The following is a 20,041-nucleotide window of genomic DNA, read 5'->3' on the forward strand; positions in this document are numbered from 1 at the left end:
TAGGGAAATGGGTGGCTAGGTGTCTGGGAATTCAGGGGCTATGGGGTGATTGGGTTTTGGGAAGGGGGTGGGAATCTGAAGAGGTTACTAATTGGCTGCCTAGTGTTATTAGATATGGTTGTTTATGGGAGATATGGTTCTCTAGGAATAGTTTAGTGTTTCATAGGGGGAACTGGTTTGAATGTCATTAAAACAATGTATAAATGTGTTCATTTGTGCATATATGTATATTATATTAACAAGTTGAATGATGCTAACACTCTCCACAAGCAATTCAATCCCTTCAAGATGGAATCAGATGATCTGCAATGCTGCATACCTTGGTACATACTAGTAATTCCTAACATAAGATTGTATGCAGGTTTGCCTAACCGAGGAGATGAAGATCAAGCTGCCCAAGTTTGGGTCCAAGACCAAAAGATGGTATCTAAAGGAAAAACATCTAGTCTATACATTTGTGGCATTTGTGGAGAATCCCTTGGGAACTAGACCTGTAATTAAGGTTTGGTCAGGCAAATATGTGTTGGAAAAGCTCTCACCTAAGGGCTTCACCAGTGAGCCCATGATGATTGCTTAGGTTATCATGTATCCCGGAGCCAAACTTCTTTTGTTTGGGAGGATGAAAGATGGGATTTGCTCTGCAATTTACTGAATTGTAAAATAAGTATGAGTTAGAGTAGCTTTGGGATCCAAGTACTTTTGGTGGAAGTTTTGTTAGAAAACTCTGTGCTGTAAATAGGAGATTTCAGTTATAATATAAATATTTTCCAAAAAGAAAGGAAAAGAAAACAATACTTAAAAACTTCACACACACTCTCTGTCTCTCTCTCCCTCGCCCTCCCCACACCCCAACATACACTCGGGAACACAGGCTATACGATGCAGCAGCAGCAGCAGCAGTGGCAGCCGGTGCCAGAGTACAGGAACGCCTGTATAACGCTGCACCAGCCGTGGGCCTCCCTTCTCGTCCACGGCATCAAGCGAGTTGAGGGCCGTTCTTGGCCGGCACCCACCAACAGTGAGTCCTTCCCCTCTTTTCTCTCCCAAGAATTTTCGCGACCAGCCGGTGGGGGAACATTTTTTTTTTGTCCGCTGCAATTATTCGAAGGAATTTTACCGATCGGGTCTTTCTTTGCCAGTCCTTTCAGGACGTCTGTGGATTCATGCTGCCGGGAAGGTTCCAGAGGCTTCCACCATCGAAGCCATGGAGAAATTCTATCGAGAAGTTTACAACGTGGATGGAGTCGCTGACATCAAATTCCCCGAAAACTACCCTGTCTCTGTTCTCTTAGGTGGGCTCCTCTTAATATAAAAAAACTCTTGGAAAGACCTCACAGGCAGTACAGTTTTGTTTTTATTTTTGTTTTTTGCATTACAGGAAACATTCCAGGCTTTTTAGTGATTTTACCACCCAAAAAAGACTAATTTTGAAACTTGAAGCAGCATTTCTTTGATTTTAAAAGAAAGGGGATATGAGATGGGCCTATTTTTTCTCACCCTCCACTTTCCCTTCATTCACCCCTTTTAAGTTGTGACTTAACCCCTTCAAAAAAACGTTTTTGTGTTAAGGACATCTCACAATCCCCTCCCCCCATTTGTGTGGACTTTAGCAAGAGGTTTTAGCCTTAGAGAGGGTTCATGCGCTGTGGTCTTTTGCTCATACGATGAGCAAACGATCTCAAAAATGAGATCTGACTGGAGCGTTTCGACCGCGAGACAGCGAGCCCTACAAGACGATGTCCAAGATGGCCCCTTCCCGGAAACGTCAGAATATTGCCTCGAGAGAAGCGCACAACAATGAGATTAGAGAAGATGCTCCCGATGCGGCTCCACCAACCCTCCCTTTAAAGGCACTTAAAATGGCATTTCAGTGTCACTAACAAGGCGGTTGATTTGGTACCTTGGGTTTTCAACCCTAGAGACGTCCCCCCAAAAAAATTATGCACAAAAATATATTGTCACATGCATCCATCCTTATATGCATGTGCCATGTGGTCGCTAGTTAGGGTTGGCGTTGGGTGAAATCAATAGCAAATCAACAAATGGACAGGTTCGGGGCAGTTTTGGATGAGTTTTGGGCAGCCTAAGCATGTGCAGGCCAGCCTCTTAAGGGACCAAGGACTAGGCACCTCTCTAGTTGACCTTTTTAGGGGTTTGCAAAGGGCTGGTCAACTCGTGTTAGTTGGACAAGGATTTTCCTATAAACAGGACCCCTCACTCTCCGTTGTGCATGTCCTTTACAAGCTTTTGGATGAGAGAGAGAGAGAGAGAGAGAGAGAGAGGAAGAAGAAGAAGAAAAAGAATAGTTGATTCCAAACACCAGCAACCAATGAAGACTTCCGATGTAGAGCATTGCGAAGAGGGTTTGTAAATATTCCTCTTCTTTGTAAATATGTAGCTTATAATTTACAGTAGGCTAGATTGAGAGAAGCAAGTCTTATGCTGTCAATCTCTTCCTATTTTCTGTATATTTTCAGGTATGTGCGTTAAAGTGCTTGAAGCTTCACAGTTCCCTAATAGCTACATTTGACATATTCGCCTTGGGGAGGCAAAAACTGCCATATATTTACTTATTTTTTAATTTTGGCGACAAAACCCTTGAAACTTGAGGTTTTTACAGTTTTTTTCTATGATATCCATAATTTGGCCCCTTCAGTGGTATACATATTTTTTCTTTTGGGGAAACATTGCAACCTCTCGAAGATAAGATATTTATTAACCTTTTTTAAAATTACCCCAGGGTCTGTGAAGGTGGTGGGATGCCTCAAACAAGAGGAGCTTGTCAGCTGGGAAGACCTTCCACAAGGAGTAAGTGCGTTTTCCCTTCTGCACACATGGCTCACATGCAGCATTGATAGAATTTCGAATACCTCACTGCCCATAACCTGCAGAAGCCTAAGTTTGAAGCAAAGGTTTATGGGGTCATTTTTAGAATTGCCTGTTTCATGGCAGCATGGCAATGGTGGACACAATTCGTGTTTTTTTGTTTTTTTTGTTTTTGTTTGTATAGGTGCGCTTGGAGGGTCAGACGAATTTTTGTTGGCTTTGTGAAGATCCACAGGTGTGTTGTATTCCTTCCATCCATCATATCTTCATTGAGATGAAAATGCCAAAAGTAGTTCTGAAGTATCACAATAGTGAAGAAACCATGAATAAATAAATTTGACTGTGGAGCTAAGCAAGGTTCCTTGTCCTGCATGTCATTTGCCTCCACCATTGATACATAGCTTCAATGGGCAAAAGGGTGTGGTAACAAGCAGGGCTAAGATGTTATGCATAACTATCTATATGCACTGGTGTTAGAGGACAGGGTTTTCACACAACATGACTATTAATGCGATTAAACACATGAAATTAAAGGCACTCAATTTATCCACTTAAAACCACATTCACACTAAAAGAACTGAACACCACACTGGGAATGGGCTTGGAATTTATGTCTTACCAAGGAGTATTTTGTTGGGCATTAGGAGCCTCATGTGGTGTGTCCGTCCCATGTATGAGTCATCCTGTGTGTATAACCTTATTCATGTGTGTGTGTGTGAACACTTACTTAGGTGTGAACACCCCCTTATATTTGGAGAAGATATTGTGACGTGTCGTGTGTTTGTGAGTGTGATTTGTTTGGGTCAAAAGTTAAGGTTGTAAACCTACAAAAGACATGTACTTCGTGTAAGCTTATATCAATCAAATCTTGATCATCGAGTTGTGCAAATACTCTCTCTTAGACCTTCGTTTTCTCTCTCTTCTCTCCCATGGCTCACCAAAGTGCCGTTGCCTAAGGGCCTTATCGGCACCATGTCCATTTTTCACCTCTTCGCTCCCGCACCTTGCGCCTTCTTTGTAGCCTGGACTCTTGCTTATTCACCCGCTTGCTGTAGCCTACAACGCTTTCTTTGTAGCCATCGCGGCCCATGCCTGCTTGCTCGCGGTTCTTCACCCGCCTGAGCAGCCTATAGTGCCTTCTTTGTAGCCATCGTGGCCCGTACCCGCTTGCTCCCACCTTTTCGACCGTTTTTCACTTGCGTTCCCGGGAAGCCTGACACCTGACACCTCCCATGCTCAGAGATACCTACAGGAGCCTTCCCTCTAGCCTTTGAGCTGCCTCTGCTTCAACATCATGGTATTATTAGTGGCAACAATCGATAGATTTTTTGGTGTCGGGTTTCCTACTTGGCAAACCAAGATGTAGCTCCTGTTTATGCGAGAGGGAGTATAGGAGACGGTCTCTGGAGATGACAAAGATCTAGGAGATATTGCTCTAGACAAACAGAAGGTGTGGCAATAAAGAAATGAGGAAGCCATCGCCCTAATCGGCCTAAGTCTTGCAGATTCTTTGGTGCATCACATAGACTTCAAGTCCACAACCAAGCAAATCTGGGCAAAATAGGAAGTGTCTTCCGAAACAAAATCACTAACTCCAAGGTTTTCCTTAAGCTTAAGTTTTATGATCTTAAAATGAATGAAAATGAAGAGTTAAGTGATCATCTGGCTAAGTTTGTTGGACATGTCATCTCTAGCTCTCTTTTATTCCATTGTATCTCCTTTTTATCGAGAGCAAATTCAAGGATTCAGTGGAAGAATCATAAACAATACAATATAAATACACCGCACTGAGCCGGAACTTCTTTATTGAGATAGAAGCTTTTACAATACACCAAGATGCGGGTGCATGCAACACCGGATTTTACACAGCATCAGCATATCTCTTGCTCAGATCTCAGTCTAGAGCCAAGATACAAACATAGCTCCAGAAAGCCATCCGATACTGGCTCAAAACAGTCCCATAATCAGCCCATAAACTGTCCATAAAACAGCCCAGTACGGAGCGCAAAACAGCCCTGAATTCTGTGCCAAATCAGCCCCATAACAGAGCCATAAATCAACCCTAGAGGAGCTCGCGGGCTCTCAGATCAGCCCCAAAAACAGTCCATAAACCAGCCCCAGAGGAGCTCTCAAAACTGTCCTAGATTCCTCCAAAAACAGTCCCAAAAAGGAGTCAATCAGCCTTGTCAGGTTTTGGGAGAAAGCGACCAGCCATGTGGCTGTCCTAGAGGAAGTCAACCAGCTCGGTGGGAAGTTTGGAAGAAGTCGACCAGCCCAGTAGAGGGTATGGAGCAAGTCGGCCAGCCCTATAGAAGGCATAGAGCAAGTTGGCCAACTGAAATAGCCCTGAATTTGGCCAGCGCAAGAGTGAGAGTGTTCCCGATTGCTGCCCCTTCTTCCTTCTACGAATTCAGCCCATCCTCCCTTTTGTTGGAGTCGGCTAGCTCGTATTAGCCCTTGCTTTTCCCCCTTTTGCCAAAAGTGGCCTTAGCTGCCAAAAATAACTACTTTTAAGCTTTTTTCCCAAACTTGTGTTGGATTATATCATCTCTTGATGGTCTATATCACCATTTTCATGCTTGTATTGGCCATTTATTAGGCCTTGCATTGGCATATATTAGCATATATTATTCAGCATTTTTTCTACCATTTTAAGGTATTTTACAGCATTTTTATGGCATTTTATGCTACTGTCCTGCTGTGGGCCTGCAATAGCTGGCCGACTAGCACTCTTGGGGAGTATATAAGGACTGACCCCCTTTCCCCCAGTTTATCTCATTCTTTTGCATCTAGTTGAGGTCATTAGCAGCAGCTGCTGCTTCTTACCATTGTACAACACCTACGGGCTTCCCTCGTGCTCAGTTTTCAGCAATAAACATCAGTTTCCAGCATTTACATGTCTTGTACCAAGGCCTACATTTGTGTTTTCTATTTGCTTCACTTTCTTTCATGGTATCAGAGAAAAACGCTGACTTGTGAGTATAAGAGAGCTGCGTTTTTTGTTTTGGAGCAGAGGCTTCGACAGTTTGCTGCGTTTTCTGCAGATTTTAGTGTAGAAGGTGTTGCGTTTTCTTCCGGGAGCAGAGGCTTCCTCGAGATTGTTGTGTTTTCTTCATTTAACACTTGGGATTGTGATTGCTGATTTTTATGTTGATTGGATTGCTGAAGCCCTCTTCTAGGTGCTGAGGACAGGGATCTACATCTTGGAGAGATCTTCCTTCTTTCTCTTCTTTCAGTTTCCCACCCTTCCTCCCTTTCTTCTTGCTGTGCACAACTTGAGAGGAGGACTTGCTGATATTTTTAGTCCCTTTCTTCAGAGAAGGTTTCTTGTCAGAGGACATGGCTTCATGAGGTTTCTCTACTATTGCTGATAATAAAATGCTAGAAAATATGCTAAAAATGTGGAATAATGCTGAATATGTTTTTGCCATGGTCTATGTGGTCTTATGTGCCTATGGGATGGATGATATGCAAAATGCAGCCATGAATTGATGCTGACCCTAAGGCTTCTATGACTTCTATATGCATGAATGATTCTCTCCAAGTGGGTTAAGGGACTTCGACTGACTGATTGACTGTCTAAGGTTGAGGAATGACCTACGTAGCTTGTGCCTGACATATCCTGGATTGAGGACTACAATGGGATCACGACGTACGACAAATATCATCCTAAAGGGTTCTAATACTGTACAATGTTGCATTGATGATGATGAGCCATCTTGTCACCATGCACTACAATACAGAGTGCATGTGACACATGGATCCCAATGCCAAGTTATCCAAGGAAGATGATATACCCTTGGTGGATTCTATAGAGTACTAGCATATTGTTGGCTCATTGCTTTATCTTGCCAACACCCGTCCAGACATCTCCTATGCTATGAGTGTCCTTAGCCAGTTCTCATCAGCCGCTCAAAGGTCTCATTGGCAGGCAGCTTTGAGAGTTCTTCGGTATCTTCGAGGTACCTTATATTATGGCATCACCTACTCTTGTGGTGCTGATTTGGTTGGCTTCACAGATTGAAGGCGGGGATTGGAGCTCGAGGATCCCCGCCTCACATATGTGCGAAGGCCACCCTCTGCTGATGTCGAAGGTGGAGGCCTATGAACTCCAACTGCTCGGTCCCGTCCATGCTGACTCCTGGTGCTGCGAGTATTTGCTGCCACAAGCTCACTATAGAGCTCCATGAAGATTGCCGCCGCCTCCTCATCAGGTTGTTGTTTGACACTTGCAAAGTTTTCACAACGTGAAAGTGTCAACATTGACCTACACATTAAGGCACAAAAGTAGTCTGTACAGTGTACACAAAACTTAAAGTTATGAGTCGTGACAAGTTAGAGTCTAGACTTGTCACTTACCTGCTTGGGACTATCCATACTAAGAATGCCCTGCATCGTGTGCAAGTTAGTGCGGCAGTAGACCAACCGCTCCAACTGTCGTGTGCTCAGTCGATTGCGTATCCTCGTGTGTATGAGAGAATAGGAACTCCAGTTCCTCTCACATGCACCCGTAGAACAATCCTGGGCTAGGACCCTTAAGGCTATGGGTCGGAGATGCTCTAGTCCATACCCAAAATTGTCCCACCAAAAAAGGGGCTTCACAAGTGACTCCCTCCTCCAGCAAGTGGGAGACGAAAAGGAGGTTTGACCTCTCTGATCAACATAGTAGCCCAACTCCTCTAGAAAGGCATTGTGCTCATCAACTGGCACAGCTCGAAGCATATATGCATCCCGATCTTGTCGAAGCTCCCTATCGGTGCAAACTACTGGAGACTTGTAGGCTGGATGTACCAATGCTGCAAACCCGTGGATTGGTTTGTGCATCCACCTCCATCTCTTTTGTGCAATCTCCATGATTTGTGCTCGCTCGTCAAATGTAATGTCTGTGCAAGCCTCCAACTCCACAAGGGCAGCTCTAAAGAAGTGGACAAGAAGGCCCATGGTGGACCCCTCGCAATTTGTCATCCGCAAGAGCTTATAGAATGGAGTCATTTGCTATGACAATTGCTCGGACTCTAGTCCAAAATCTCTCCTCTAGGCAAAAGCGTTGCATGGCTTTGGCCTCTTCAGTGACATGCGCATCCCATTCGTTCCAAATGGTGGAAACAACTGTCTGGCGAAGGGCGGGCCTCACATCGTATAGACGCTCCAAAACCAGCCACATGTAGGCAAAGCGGGTGGCCGATGGCTTCTTCAAGTCAAGCCTGCTATGCTCACGAAACATAGCAAGCACCTTCACCTTTAGCATGAAGAAGTTGACAATAGATGTAGCTTGTTGCACAATCCTCTTCACCCACCCGAGCTTCGCCACATCCTCCATGAGTAAGTCAATGCAATGACTCGCACATGGAGTCCACACAATGGTCCTCAAGCAAGCGGCCCATGCGTCGACAATTTGATGCATTGTCGGTGATGACTTGCACCACGTTTTGAGACAAAATCAGCCACACTTAAGTAAAATAATGCTTACCTCTATGATCGCTTGCCTAATATGGCGGTAGATGAAACTCCCGGTAGTCTCTCTCCCCCTTCTCCCGGTGTCAACCGCACGCAAGAAGTATGTGCCAAGCGGGCAAGACACAAGGATGTTGATAATGCCATGCTTCCTTTGATCACTCCATCCATCTGTGATAATAGAACATCCATACTTCGTCCATGCGGCTCGAATCGGGTCAAGGGCTCAATCAATTCTCTCCTTCTCTTCATCAATCTTCCTCGTGCGCATAGCCGTGTAAGAGACCCCCGTCCACCCCTCACATGGGCCCACATTCGCAATCGCCGTCACCATCTTCTTCCATTTGCTCCTTTTGGAGTACATTGAAGGCAAGATTGCATTCAATAATGGTGCGAGCAATCTCTATCTCCGCAAGGCGTTGCCGCTCCTTAAGGAATGCAACCGAACCTCTCACACTACCCGTGACTTGGTGGAGAGAGGGTTGCACCCCTTCACGCTCCACCACCCTTTGCCTTTTGCCCGGTGCGGAGGCAGGCCGTGAATTCGTGGAAGTGACAGTGGAGGATACACCAATGAAAGAGCCGGTGGCCGCTTCATCATGTGCCGATCGTGGTGCTAGTGGTGGTGCCGGTGCGTGTGTTGATGATGCTCCTCTACTTGAATTTGAGCCGCCGCTCATCTTCCACGAAATGTTGATGGGGAGAAAACAGAATTAGGGTTTAGAGTTCATTCATGGGAGACATACACAGAGAAGCAAGGGAGAGAGAGAGAGAGAGAGTTGTGGGGATAAGTCAACTCATGAAAAGCATGAGTGTGTGACTCCCCTATCACACATGTATATTGCACTAGTACACATAGTGCACTTAGTACATTAAAAGTACTAAGTGTACTATGTACTATAACTTATGGGCTTGTACACACTATAAGGGTGGGCATAACGCCTTTACCCCAACAACCTCCCACTTAAAGGCAAAGTGCCCTTAAGGAAAGGAAAAGAAAAAATCAGCATGTACATGATAATATACAAGGCCATATCAAGGCTGAAAATGGCCTCATCCAATGCCCATCAAGTGTCTGCAATGAGCAAACCGCTCCGGAGGCAAACTCTTCGTCAACAGATCAGCCGGGTTGTCATCTGTGTGAATCTTAACAAGCTGAATTTGCTTGTTCTCTATCACCTCTCTGATGAAGTGATACTTCACATCCACATGCTTCGTCTTTGCATGAAAGACAGGGTTCTTTGCCAACTGGATGGCACTCTGACTGTCACAATGCAACAATGGAATATCCCCTGTATAGCCCAAATCAACCACTAACCGAGATAGCCATAATGCCTCCTTGCAAGCCTCTGTGGCTGCAATATACTCGGCCTCTGTAGTAGATAAGGCAGTGCACTTCTGCATCCTGGATATCCATGACACAGCACCTCCTGTGAATGTAAATACATAACCGGTAGTAGACTTCCGGTTATCTGGATGACCGGCATAATCCGAATCCGTGTAACCATGCACTAATGCATCCTGTTTGCCAAAGCAAATGCACATATCCTGTGTGCCCTTTAGGTATCTCATGACACCTTTCACTGCTTCCCAATGCTTCTTGCCAGGGTTGGCCATGTATCTAGAAACCACTCCCACTGCAAATGCAATGTCCGGCCTAGTAGCAACCATGGCATACATGAGACTGCCACAAGCTGAAGCATACGGAATCTTGGCCATATCAGCCCTGTCTCTATCTGACTGTGGGCTGTCCATAGCACTGAGTTTCACATATGGAGGCAAAGGAGTACTAGCCTTCTTCCCCCCGTCCATATTGAACCTCTGCAAAACTTTGCCAATATATTCCTTCTGAGACAAATACAACACATGCTGATTTCTGTCCCGAAGTATCCGCATACCCAAGATGTGGTTTGCATCACCCAGATCCTTCATATCAAAGGTCTCATGCAGCCTCTTTTTCAATGCATCCATCTCTTTACGAGATTTCCCGGCAATCAACATATCATCAACATACAAAATGAGAATCAAGAGACTGCCATCCAAAGCTTTCTTGGTGTACAAGCAGTGATCTATGTCACTTCTCCTGAATTTCTGAGATTTCATGAATGTATCAAATTTATGATACCATTCTCTTGGTGCCTGTTTGAGCCCATAAAGACTCTTTTTCAGCTTGCATACAAGCTTCTCCTTTCCACTCACTGCATAACCCTCTGGCTGCTGCATATATATCTCCTCATGGAGATCACCGTGAAGAAAAGCAGTCTTCACATCCATCTGAATCAAGTCCAGATCATCATGCGCAACCAAAGCCAACACAGCTCTAAGTGTGGTCATTTTGACCACTGGAGAGAAGATCTCCTCAAAGTCCACACCATATTCCTGCTTAAAGCCCTTAGCCACTAACCTGGCTTTGTATCTTGGCTTAGCATCTGATGCAACTTTGAGCCTGTAAACCCACTTGCATGGCAAAACCTTCTTGCCTGCAGGCAAATGCACCAACTTCCAAGTTCCATTTTTATGCAGAGAATCCATCTCTGACTTCATGGCACGCTCCCATAGAGCTTTGTCTGCCCTCTGTAAAGCCTCCTTATAACATGAGGGCTCCCCACAGTCAGTGAGCATCAAGTAGTCAACCCCTGGAACAAACCTGTTAGGGGCTCTGGAGGGTCTAGTGGACCTCCGTACCCAATGACCATCATTTGCAGGTTGCTGTCCAGCCTGCATATCACCCATTGGTGGCTCCTGTTCCATGCCATAAGGCTGAAAAATCATGCCCGGTATATCCTCTAACTGTGGTATATCCATAGGGATATCTTCTGCCATATCTGGCTGTCCATTTGGACCATTTTCAGCACCATTTAAGGGCTGGTTTTCCTGCTGTAATGGCTGATTTACAGCCCTTTGTTGTTGTCCATGATGTCCATCATCATCAAAGATGACTCTGCCAGGCTCCTGTTGCCTTGCAGGCTCCTTATACATGCATGTTTCATCAAAAATGACATCATTGCTGCGTATGATCTTTCTATTCATGGGATCCCAAAGTCTATACCCCATTTCACCTCTGTCACCATATCCTAGGAATATGCATTTGTGAGACTTAGGATCAAGTTTGGTGCGCATTTCCCTGCGTATGTGCACGTACGCAACGCAACCAAACACTCTCAAGTGCTTGTATGACGGAGGCTTCCCTGTCCATACTTCTTCTGGCACTTTCCCACCAAGCCTCGTGTTAGGTGACCTATTTATAAGGTGAACGGCTGTCATAACAGCTTCAGCCCAAAAACCATGAGGTAATGCAGCATGTGACAACATAGAACGGACCTTCTCCTGTATGGTCCTGTTCATCCTCTCTGCTGTCCCGTTTTGTGGAGGATCATAAGGAGTAGAGAGCTCCCTCTTGATGCCTTTAGCATCACAAAAGTCCTGAAACTGTTTGGACATGTACTCTCCACCATTGTCGGAACGCAAAGCTTTCAGTGTTTTGCCAGTTTGATTCTCAACATGAGCAACAAACTTTTGAAACACTGAGAATGTATCGCTCTTCAAACGAAGAGGATAAACCCACACCTTGCGTGTGGCATCATCAATGAAAGACACAAAATATTTTGCCCCTCCCAAAGAAAGCTGAGGCATCTCACATACATCTGTATGCACAAGCTCTAACTGAGCATCTTTCTGTCCAAGAGCTTTCTTGTGGGGGCACTGTAGTTGCCTACCATATATACAATGCTCACAAAATTGAAAACTGGAAAACTTTAGAGAAGGCAAGTAACCCAAACGAGACAATTGCTCCATTCCTTTGACACTCATGTGTCCCAACCGGCTATGCCACATAGAAATTTCCGGCAGCTCGGTTGCATTTACATTAGCATGGTGACAAACACCTGCATGCATAAAATAAAGAGTGTCCACCTTAGAGCCTCTGGCAACAACCAGTGAGCCCTTACTAATCTTCCACTTTCCACTACCAAATGTGGTAACATAATCAGCATCATCAAGCTGTCCAGTAGAAAGCAGATTCTTCTTGATCTCAGGCACATGCCTGACATCATGGAGCATAAGCTGTGAGCCATCTGAAAATACAAGCCTCACATCACCTCTGCCAAGTATCTTGCATGCATGGTTATCACCCAAATAAACCACTCCTTCATTGCCAGCAGTGTACCTGACAAACAAGTCTCGGCAACCTGTGACATGAAAGGAGGCACCTGAATCAATGATCCATGAGTGCATACCATGACCACCTGTAAGAAGTGAATGGGCATCAAGTGAAGAAGTAAATAGGACCTCATCCTCACTGCCACCTGCATGTGACACATTGATTTCTTCGATCTTGACTCCACTTTTGCCCTTTGGCTTTACATCTTTGGCTTCATCCTTCTCTTTGTCTTTGCCTTTTCCCTTTTCCTTTTGATCATTTTTCCATTTGTAGCATTGCTTTTTGATGTGTCCCTTCTTGCCACAATAATGGCATTCCAAATCCTTTTTGGAGCGAGACTTGCTCCTTCCCCTTTCTTGGCTTTTCCCCCTTTGCTGGGATCTCCCATGTGCATTCATTGCATTGGACTTGCCAACAGAGTTGTTTTTCCTGTTCATCTCTTCTTGAAGAAGAGCACCCTCAACATCTGCATATGACAGCATAGCATTCGAATTGCTAGTGGCTGTCCTGAATGTGTCCCAACTCTCTGGCAAAGTGCATAACAAAAAAGTGGCTTTGAACTCATCGTCCATTGCCAACTTTTGATTAATGACCTGGCTGACAATGCCATTAAACTCATTTAAATGGGCTGTCATAGACGCCCCTTCCTTCATCTGAAGACCTATGAGTTTCTTCAACCAATACACTTTGCTTGAGGCACTTTGTTGGGCATACAAGTCCTGCAATCTCTGCCACATTCCCCAAGCTGTCTTCTCTTCACGAATGCTGAAAAGTAATGAGTCTGACACAGACAACATGATAGTAGATCTTGCCAGCTTATCCATATCTTCCCACTCTTCAGCAGTAAGAGAAGCGGGCATCACACCCCTTTCTTTGATAGGCTTGTGCTGCTTTTTCTGGAGCAACACATTGTAGCACTGGGTTTGCCAAATATCATAATTATGCGAGCCTTCAAGCTTCTTGATGTGAAGCAATGAAGAGCTCTCACCTGTGGTTGCCATAGCAAAATGCAACCTTTAATGCCTGACTCCCTGCAAATGTGCAAACACTGCACCAAAAGATGTGCAAACACTGCACCCTAAGCACACAAAGTGCTCACAAATGTTCCCACTGCGGAAGCAAGAATGCAACTTTTCTCCCACTTTATGTGATGAAAACACCAAAATCTGGTTGCTGCAGATTTTGGACAGCACCTTAAATGTGCTCTTTTGCCCTTCCAAAGTACTGTACGGCAGTACCAAGTGCTCACCAATGATGTACCAAACCTGTCCCGGCAAATACAGCAGCTGAAATCGAACCTTTTGGTCACTCAAAACAATGTACAGCCATGCCAAAACATGCACAAAGCTGTGCCAAATCTGTACCAGCAGGTACAATAGCAATAAATGCTCTCCTGGCTGTCCAGATGAGTGAAAATCAGACTTTTACAGTCCTGTACACTGCATAAAACAGTCCTGAACAGAAATTGGGCAAAAGCCCCTTGACTGCAAGCTGATTTTTTTTGAGGATTCAAGGCATAAAAGTCTTGCCTGCTGCTTTGCCAAGCTCAACAAGCATACAAACTTGAAAAGCCCCTTGATTTGAGATCAATTTCTGATCATGCATGGTACATTGACGCACATGAAGGCATCCAGAGTGTTCACGATGCTTCCCCCTGGCCACATATACATCAAATACATGAAAGCCCCTTGATTTACAGGCACATTGAGTGCTTGTAAGGCATCAGCACATTATCCACAGCATCAAATGTGATTGCCTGCATGCAAATCAACCAAATCGGCACAAAAGCCCCTTGATTTGCACTGCAATTTGCTGCAATTTTGCCCAAATGTGCGATTTTTCACATCATACAGCATGTATGAGTGCTTAATTGCACAATTACATCAAAAGCCCCAAATTTCGACATCCAATTTCCTGCAAATTGATCCTGATTTGACCAATTTCCTGCAAATTTATTCTGATTGTGACCAATGTCACCCAATTTTGCCAATTTTGCTCAAAAATTGAGCAATTGGGCACCTGTACCTGCTCAATTGATAATTGTACCTGCTCAATTGCAAGTCCCAAAAAAAAATTGAAGCAAAATACCTCTGATTTTTTTGATTTCTGTTGCAATTTGCAGGCTGAATTTTGTGTTGATGCTGTTGCAGAAAAGGGCAGTTGGAGCTCTCGTCCACTCGCGGCTTGGCCTCCGCCTCGTCCAGCTCCACCTTCACGCCGGCCCTCTGGGTCACCGCCGTCACCTGGCCCACCGTCAGGCTGCTGCCGCGCAGTACCACCTTCTCGCTCTCCCAGAACTGGCGTACCATGCGCCTGACGTCCTCGAAGTGGTTGGGCTGCAGTGCCTCTGCGGCCTTGCCCCAGTGAGGGGGTTTCGCTCCCGCTGCCTGTGCAGGGTAAGAACCCGCTGTTCGTGGACGGCTTAGGACGGTGGAGAAGGGTGAAGAGCCAAGCAGGATAGTCAGCGTCGGGGCGGATGGAAGGGTCGGCACCCTGCTGCGAGCGCTGGGCGTCTATTTGTTGGCTACGCGAGTTGACGGGCGCCGGAGCCTACTAGCTTTCGCTTCGCGTGGTTTCGCTAGGTGACCAGCGGTCGACTAAAGCCTTCGCCGCCAGTGCTCCACGCTCGACGTTCGCCTGCTTTCGCTCACGCTTCGCCTCTTACGCTGAAGGGCCAGCTATCCTATGCTCCTTCGCTCCACGCTCAGATGCAGAAGTGGCTGCCCGCCACCCTTCCGCCCACCTGATTGCTGTCTAGTAGTCTTTGCTTACTTGTCTAACGCCTCTTCACACACAGGCTAATGGAGAGTCGAGCTGCTGCTTGCCATGCGTCAGAGATTCGAAGGACACCTGCTCTGATACCAGTTGATGGGGAGAAAACAGAATTAGGGTTTAGAGTTCATTCATGGGAGACATACACAGAGAAGCAAGGGAGAGAGAGAGAGAGAGAGTTGTGGGGATAAGTCAACTCATGAAAAGCATGAGTGTGTGACTCCCCTATCACACATGTATATTGCACTAGTACACATAGTGCACTTAGTACATTAAAAGTACTAAGTGTACTATGTACTATAACTTATGGGCTTGTACACACTATAAGGGTGGGCATAACGCCTTTACCCCAACAAATGTCATCGGCAATGCTTTGCGGAATCTCCTTGCATGGGGCAACTTGTCCCCCAATCTTTGAAAGGTGCTGGAGAAGCCTTGTTGCACCACTGGTGTATGACTTGCCGCAATATCGGCATGTCCAATGATGGGAGTTGGACTTCTTGGTGTCCTTCTCCACATTGAGGCAATGCAAATCAAAAGCCTCATGCTTCTCCCGAGGCATGATGGATAAGAGAAGGGCTAAAGCGTGGAGTAGAGGAGAGAGCGTAGAGAAGATGAAGTATGGGAAGAGCTTGGAGGAAGAGAACTTGGAGTAGAGGCTCAAGTGGGATGGAAGGAGCTTGGAGGAGGGTGGAGGAGAGGCTTGGAGTAGAGGCTTGGTCCTTGAGGCTTGGAGTAGATGGAGGGTGGTGGAGGAGAGGCTTGGAGTAGATGGAGGAGAGGCTTGGTCCTTGAGGCTTTTATAGAAGGACTCAGGAGAGATGAAAGGAAAACAGCCAAAAAAACGGGTAGAAAACGGTCAGAAGAAACGGGCAGAAACAGGGCAAAATCGTACCTGATCGTACGGATACATATGGTACCGTACGGAACGAATCGTACGTACGATCTAATCCGTACGACGTATGAAACTAAGCTTGCTTGCTTGGGCTGCATGTCCTCTTACATCACTGGTACGGTTTGCATGCCCTCTCACATTACTGGTGCGGGCTGCATGCCCTCTCACAACATCATCGGAGTTCCCTTTACGGGATAGCCTGCGAGGCTGCCGTGTGAAGACCCACTTGCCCTCATCATCCGAAACATCGCCACAGCTTTTTAAATAAGCAACATCCAACTCTTGAGGTTTGTCGATTTCCATCTGTTGGGCAATTGCATCAAAAGTGACCACATCAGCCTTGATTGAGACTTTGATTCTATGACCCTCTGTACATCAGGATCTCTTTGCAAAGCACGAAGCTCTTCAAGCTCATTCATCAAGGCATCAATATCCTGCTGATCCTTAGCCCTGGCAGACAACGGTGGATCGTTATCCGCCAAAGCCCGAACATGATCCCTGTCTCTATCTTCTTCCCGCATGCGGCGAGTACGGGTGATAAGAGTCCTCCACAGAATGATCTGACTGGCTGGCCATAATGTATCTTCCAATTTTTCAGAAAGAAAAGAATTTTCCGTGCCCCGGAATCACTCTCTACGAGTTCCCCAAGTATGATACCAAATAGACTGCAAGGGTGCAACAGTGCCCCTACACAGACAGGAGGGCCACGAAATCTTTCCACATGCTCATTGCCGCTTAAACCAAAGGTAACCTCTTTCGAGGCGCGACAATAAAACGAGGGCTACCTCAGAATCCCAACCTTCTCTCATGGATAATGACTCCTTATAGCCATATCCAGCATCATATTAGGCAAAAGCCAGGCTCTGATACCAATGTAAACGGAAGGGCAACTGAACACGGAAAATCTAATCAATCATGAAATCTGAAAATACACATAAGCATGCCAGATAAAATAAGATGACAAATTTGCATAGTACACCACACTAGGGGCCAGAAGATGAGCTGAACCCAAAACCAACCCCCCTCCCCCCCCCCAAAAAAAAACACACTAGGGGGGGGTTGGTTTTGGGTTCAGCCCATCTTCTGCCCTCTTACATCACTGGTGCGGTTTGCATGCCCTCTCACATTACTGGTGCGGGTTGCATGCCCTCTCACAACATCATCGGAGTTCCCTTTACGGGATAGCCTGCGAGGCTGCCGTGTGAAGACCCACTTGCCCCATCATCCGAAACATCGCCACAGCTTTTTAAATAAGCAACATCCAACTCTTGAGGTTTGTCGATTTCCATCTGTTGGGCAATTGCATCAAAAGTGACCACATCAGCCTTGACTGAGACTTTGATTCTATGACCCTCTGTACATCAGGATCTCTTTGCAAAGCACGAAGCTCTTCAAGCTCATTCATCAAGGCATCAATATCCTGCTGATCCTTAGCCCTGGCAGACAACGGTGGATCGTTATCCGCCAAAGCCCGAACATGATCCCTGTCTCTATCTTCTTCCTGCATGCGGCGAGTACGGGTGATAGAGTCCTCCACAGAATGATCTGACTGGCTGGCCATAATGTATCTTCCAATTTTTCAGAAAGAAAAGAATTTTCCGTGCCCCGGAATCACTCTCTACCAGTTCCTCAAGTATGATACCAAATAGACTGCAAGGGTGCAACAGTGCCCCTACACAGACAGGAGGGCCACGAAATCTTTCCACATGCTCATTGCCGCTTAAACCAAAGGTAACCTCTTTCGAGGCGCGACAATAAAACGAGGGCTACCTCAGAATCCCAACCTTCTCTCACGGATAATGACTCCTTATAGCCATATCCAGCATCATATTTTAGGCAAAAGCCAGGCTTTGATACCAATGTAAACGGAAGGGCAACTGAACACGGAAAATCTAATCAATCATGAAATCTGAAAATACACATAAGCATGCCAGATAAAATAAGATGACAAATTTGCATAGTACACCACACTAGGGGCCAGAAGATGGGCGGGCTGAACCCAAAAGCAACCCCCCCCCCTCCCCCTCTATGGTTAGATTACCAAAAAGGAGTCTGCTTCCAATATAACTTTGCGGGTGCCGAGGGTTTACCACTGGCTGCACATGTTTCTTCCAATACAATATGAAAACAAGAAAACATAACATAAACTGATTTTGCTGACAATTCTCAGCACAAGTGAGCATTCTCGGCATCAAGCACATGCATGACAACTATGGACAGCCCATAGCACTCCCACATCAGCCCGGGACAACTCAACATCATGGTCTTCTTCTTGTCTGGCTCATAGAGCAAGTCGACCAGCCCTCAAAGGCTGTTTTCAGCAGTCAACCAGCCCTCAGTAGCCTTAGAAGAAATCGACCAGCAGCTGTACACAAACCTGCAAGCCCCCGGTCAGAAGGAAAACTGTCTAGATGCCCACGACCAGCTCTTCCTCTCTGTTTTTATCCTCTATCTAGCCTCTGTTCAAGCTGTAAATTAGTCAGCCAGCAGTGGAGAACATGCGGAAGGAGTTGGCCAGCACCTCCCATGCACCTGTTAGGTTTTTGTCGCGATAGAAGGCTGTAAACAGCTTGTAGAAGCAATTAACCAGCTCCCATGCACCCGGGAAAGCAGGCGCCTACTCAGAACTGGAGTTGTTCTCCCATAATAGGGCTTCCCTGCTGAAAATAGCCCACACGTGTGCTTTTCTGGTCTAAAAAGGGGGCGTCTACTTGAAGGAGGTCCAAATAATGTCTAGTGCCCAGTTTTTGGCCGCCACGTGTATTAAGTAAGTCCTACACAATGTGTACTCATAAGTTGTCCGGTCACTTATAAATGAGTGTGAACCTGCACCAATAATTATTAGCGTGTGAACTCATAAAGCTGTAAATTGAGTTTTTGGGAATACTTACCACCTGCAAAACACATGGAGACCACCTGTTAGTCCCAAATAGGTGTGCACATACACATCCACAGGGTGCCCAGGCGTCCCCGGCACATGGACACCATTGAATGGGTGAGAGAAGAATTAGGGTTAGAGTTCATGTGTGTGAGACATACACAGAGAAGCAAGGGAGAGAGAGAGAAAGCTGTGGGGATAAGTCAACTCATGGGAATAGCATGAGTGTGTGACTCCCCTATCACACATGTATATTGCACTAGTACACATAGTGTTGGGTGAGAGAAGAATTAGGGTTAGAGTTCATGTGTGTGAGACATACACAGAGAAGCAAGGGAGAGAGAGAGAGAGAGTTGTGGGGATAAGTCAACTCATGGGAATAGCATGAGTGTGTGACTCCCCTATCACACATGTATATTGCACTAGTACACACAGTGCACTTAGTACATTAAAAGTACTAAGTGTACTATGTACTATAACTTATGGGCTTGTACACACTATAAGGGTGGGCATTATGCCTTTACCCCAACCACCTCCCACTTAAAGGCAAAGTGCCCTTAAATGAAGGAAAAGAAAAATCAGCATGTACATGATAATATACAAGGCCATATCAAGGCTGAAACTGGCCTCATCCAATGCCCATCAAGTGTCTGCAATGAGCAAACCGCTCCGGAGGCAAACTCTTTGTCAACAGATCAGCTGGGTTGTCATCCGTATGAATCTTAACAAGCTGAATTTGCTTGTTCTCTATCACCTCTCTGATGAAGTGATACTTCATATCCACATGCTTCGTCTTTGCATGAAAGACAGGGTTCTTTGCCAACTGGATGGCACTCTGACTGTCACAATGCAACAACGGAATATCCCCTGTATAGCCCAAATCAACCACTAACCGAGATAGCCATAATGCCTCCTTGCAAGCCTCTGTGGCTGCAATATACTCGGCCTCTGTAGTAGATAAGGCAGTGCACTTCTGCATCCTGGATATCCATGACACAGCACCTCCTGTGAATGTAAACACATAACCGGTAGTAGACTTCCGGTTATCTGGATGACC

At 45.8% G+C, this 20,041-nt stretch overlaps 1 protein-coding gene across 1 annotated transcript in view; it reads left to right on the top strand.

Moving 5' to 3' along the window:
• The first annotated feature begins 807 nt into the window (after positions 1–807).
• The window catches only part of LOC147631582 (RNA-binding ASCH domain protein), a 54,475-nt gene continuing 35,241 nt past the window's right edge, over positions 808–20,041 (top strand). Inside the window, exons 1-4 of the mRNA XM_086808098.1 lie at positions 808–1,018; positions 1,140–1,292; positions 2,741–2,808; positions 3,011–3,061. Coding sequence (XP_086664224.1) covers positions 880–1,018; positions 1,140–1,292; positions 2,741–2,808; positions 3,011–3,061 — 411 coding nt within the window. The 5' untranslated portion in view covers positions 808–879. The remainder of the gene's footprint in view (positions 1,019–1,139; positions 1,293–2,740; positions 2,809–3,010; positions 3,062–20,041) is intronic.

This window comes from Cibotium barometz, chromosome 14 (genome assembly GCF_041138505.1).
Source record: "Cibotium barometz isolate CiBa-2024 chromosome 14, ASM4113850v1, whole genome shotgun sequence".
Lineage (NCBI taxonomy): Eukaryota > Viridiplantae > Streptophyta > Polypodiopsida > Cyatheales > Cibotiaceae > Cibotium > Cibotium barometz.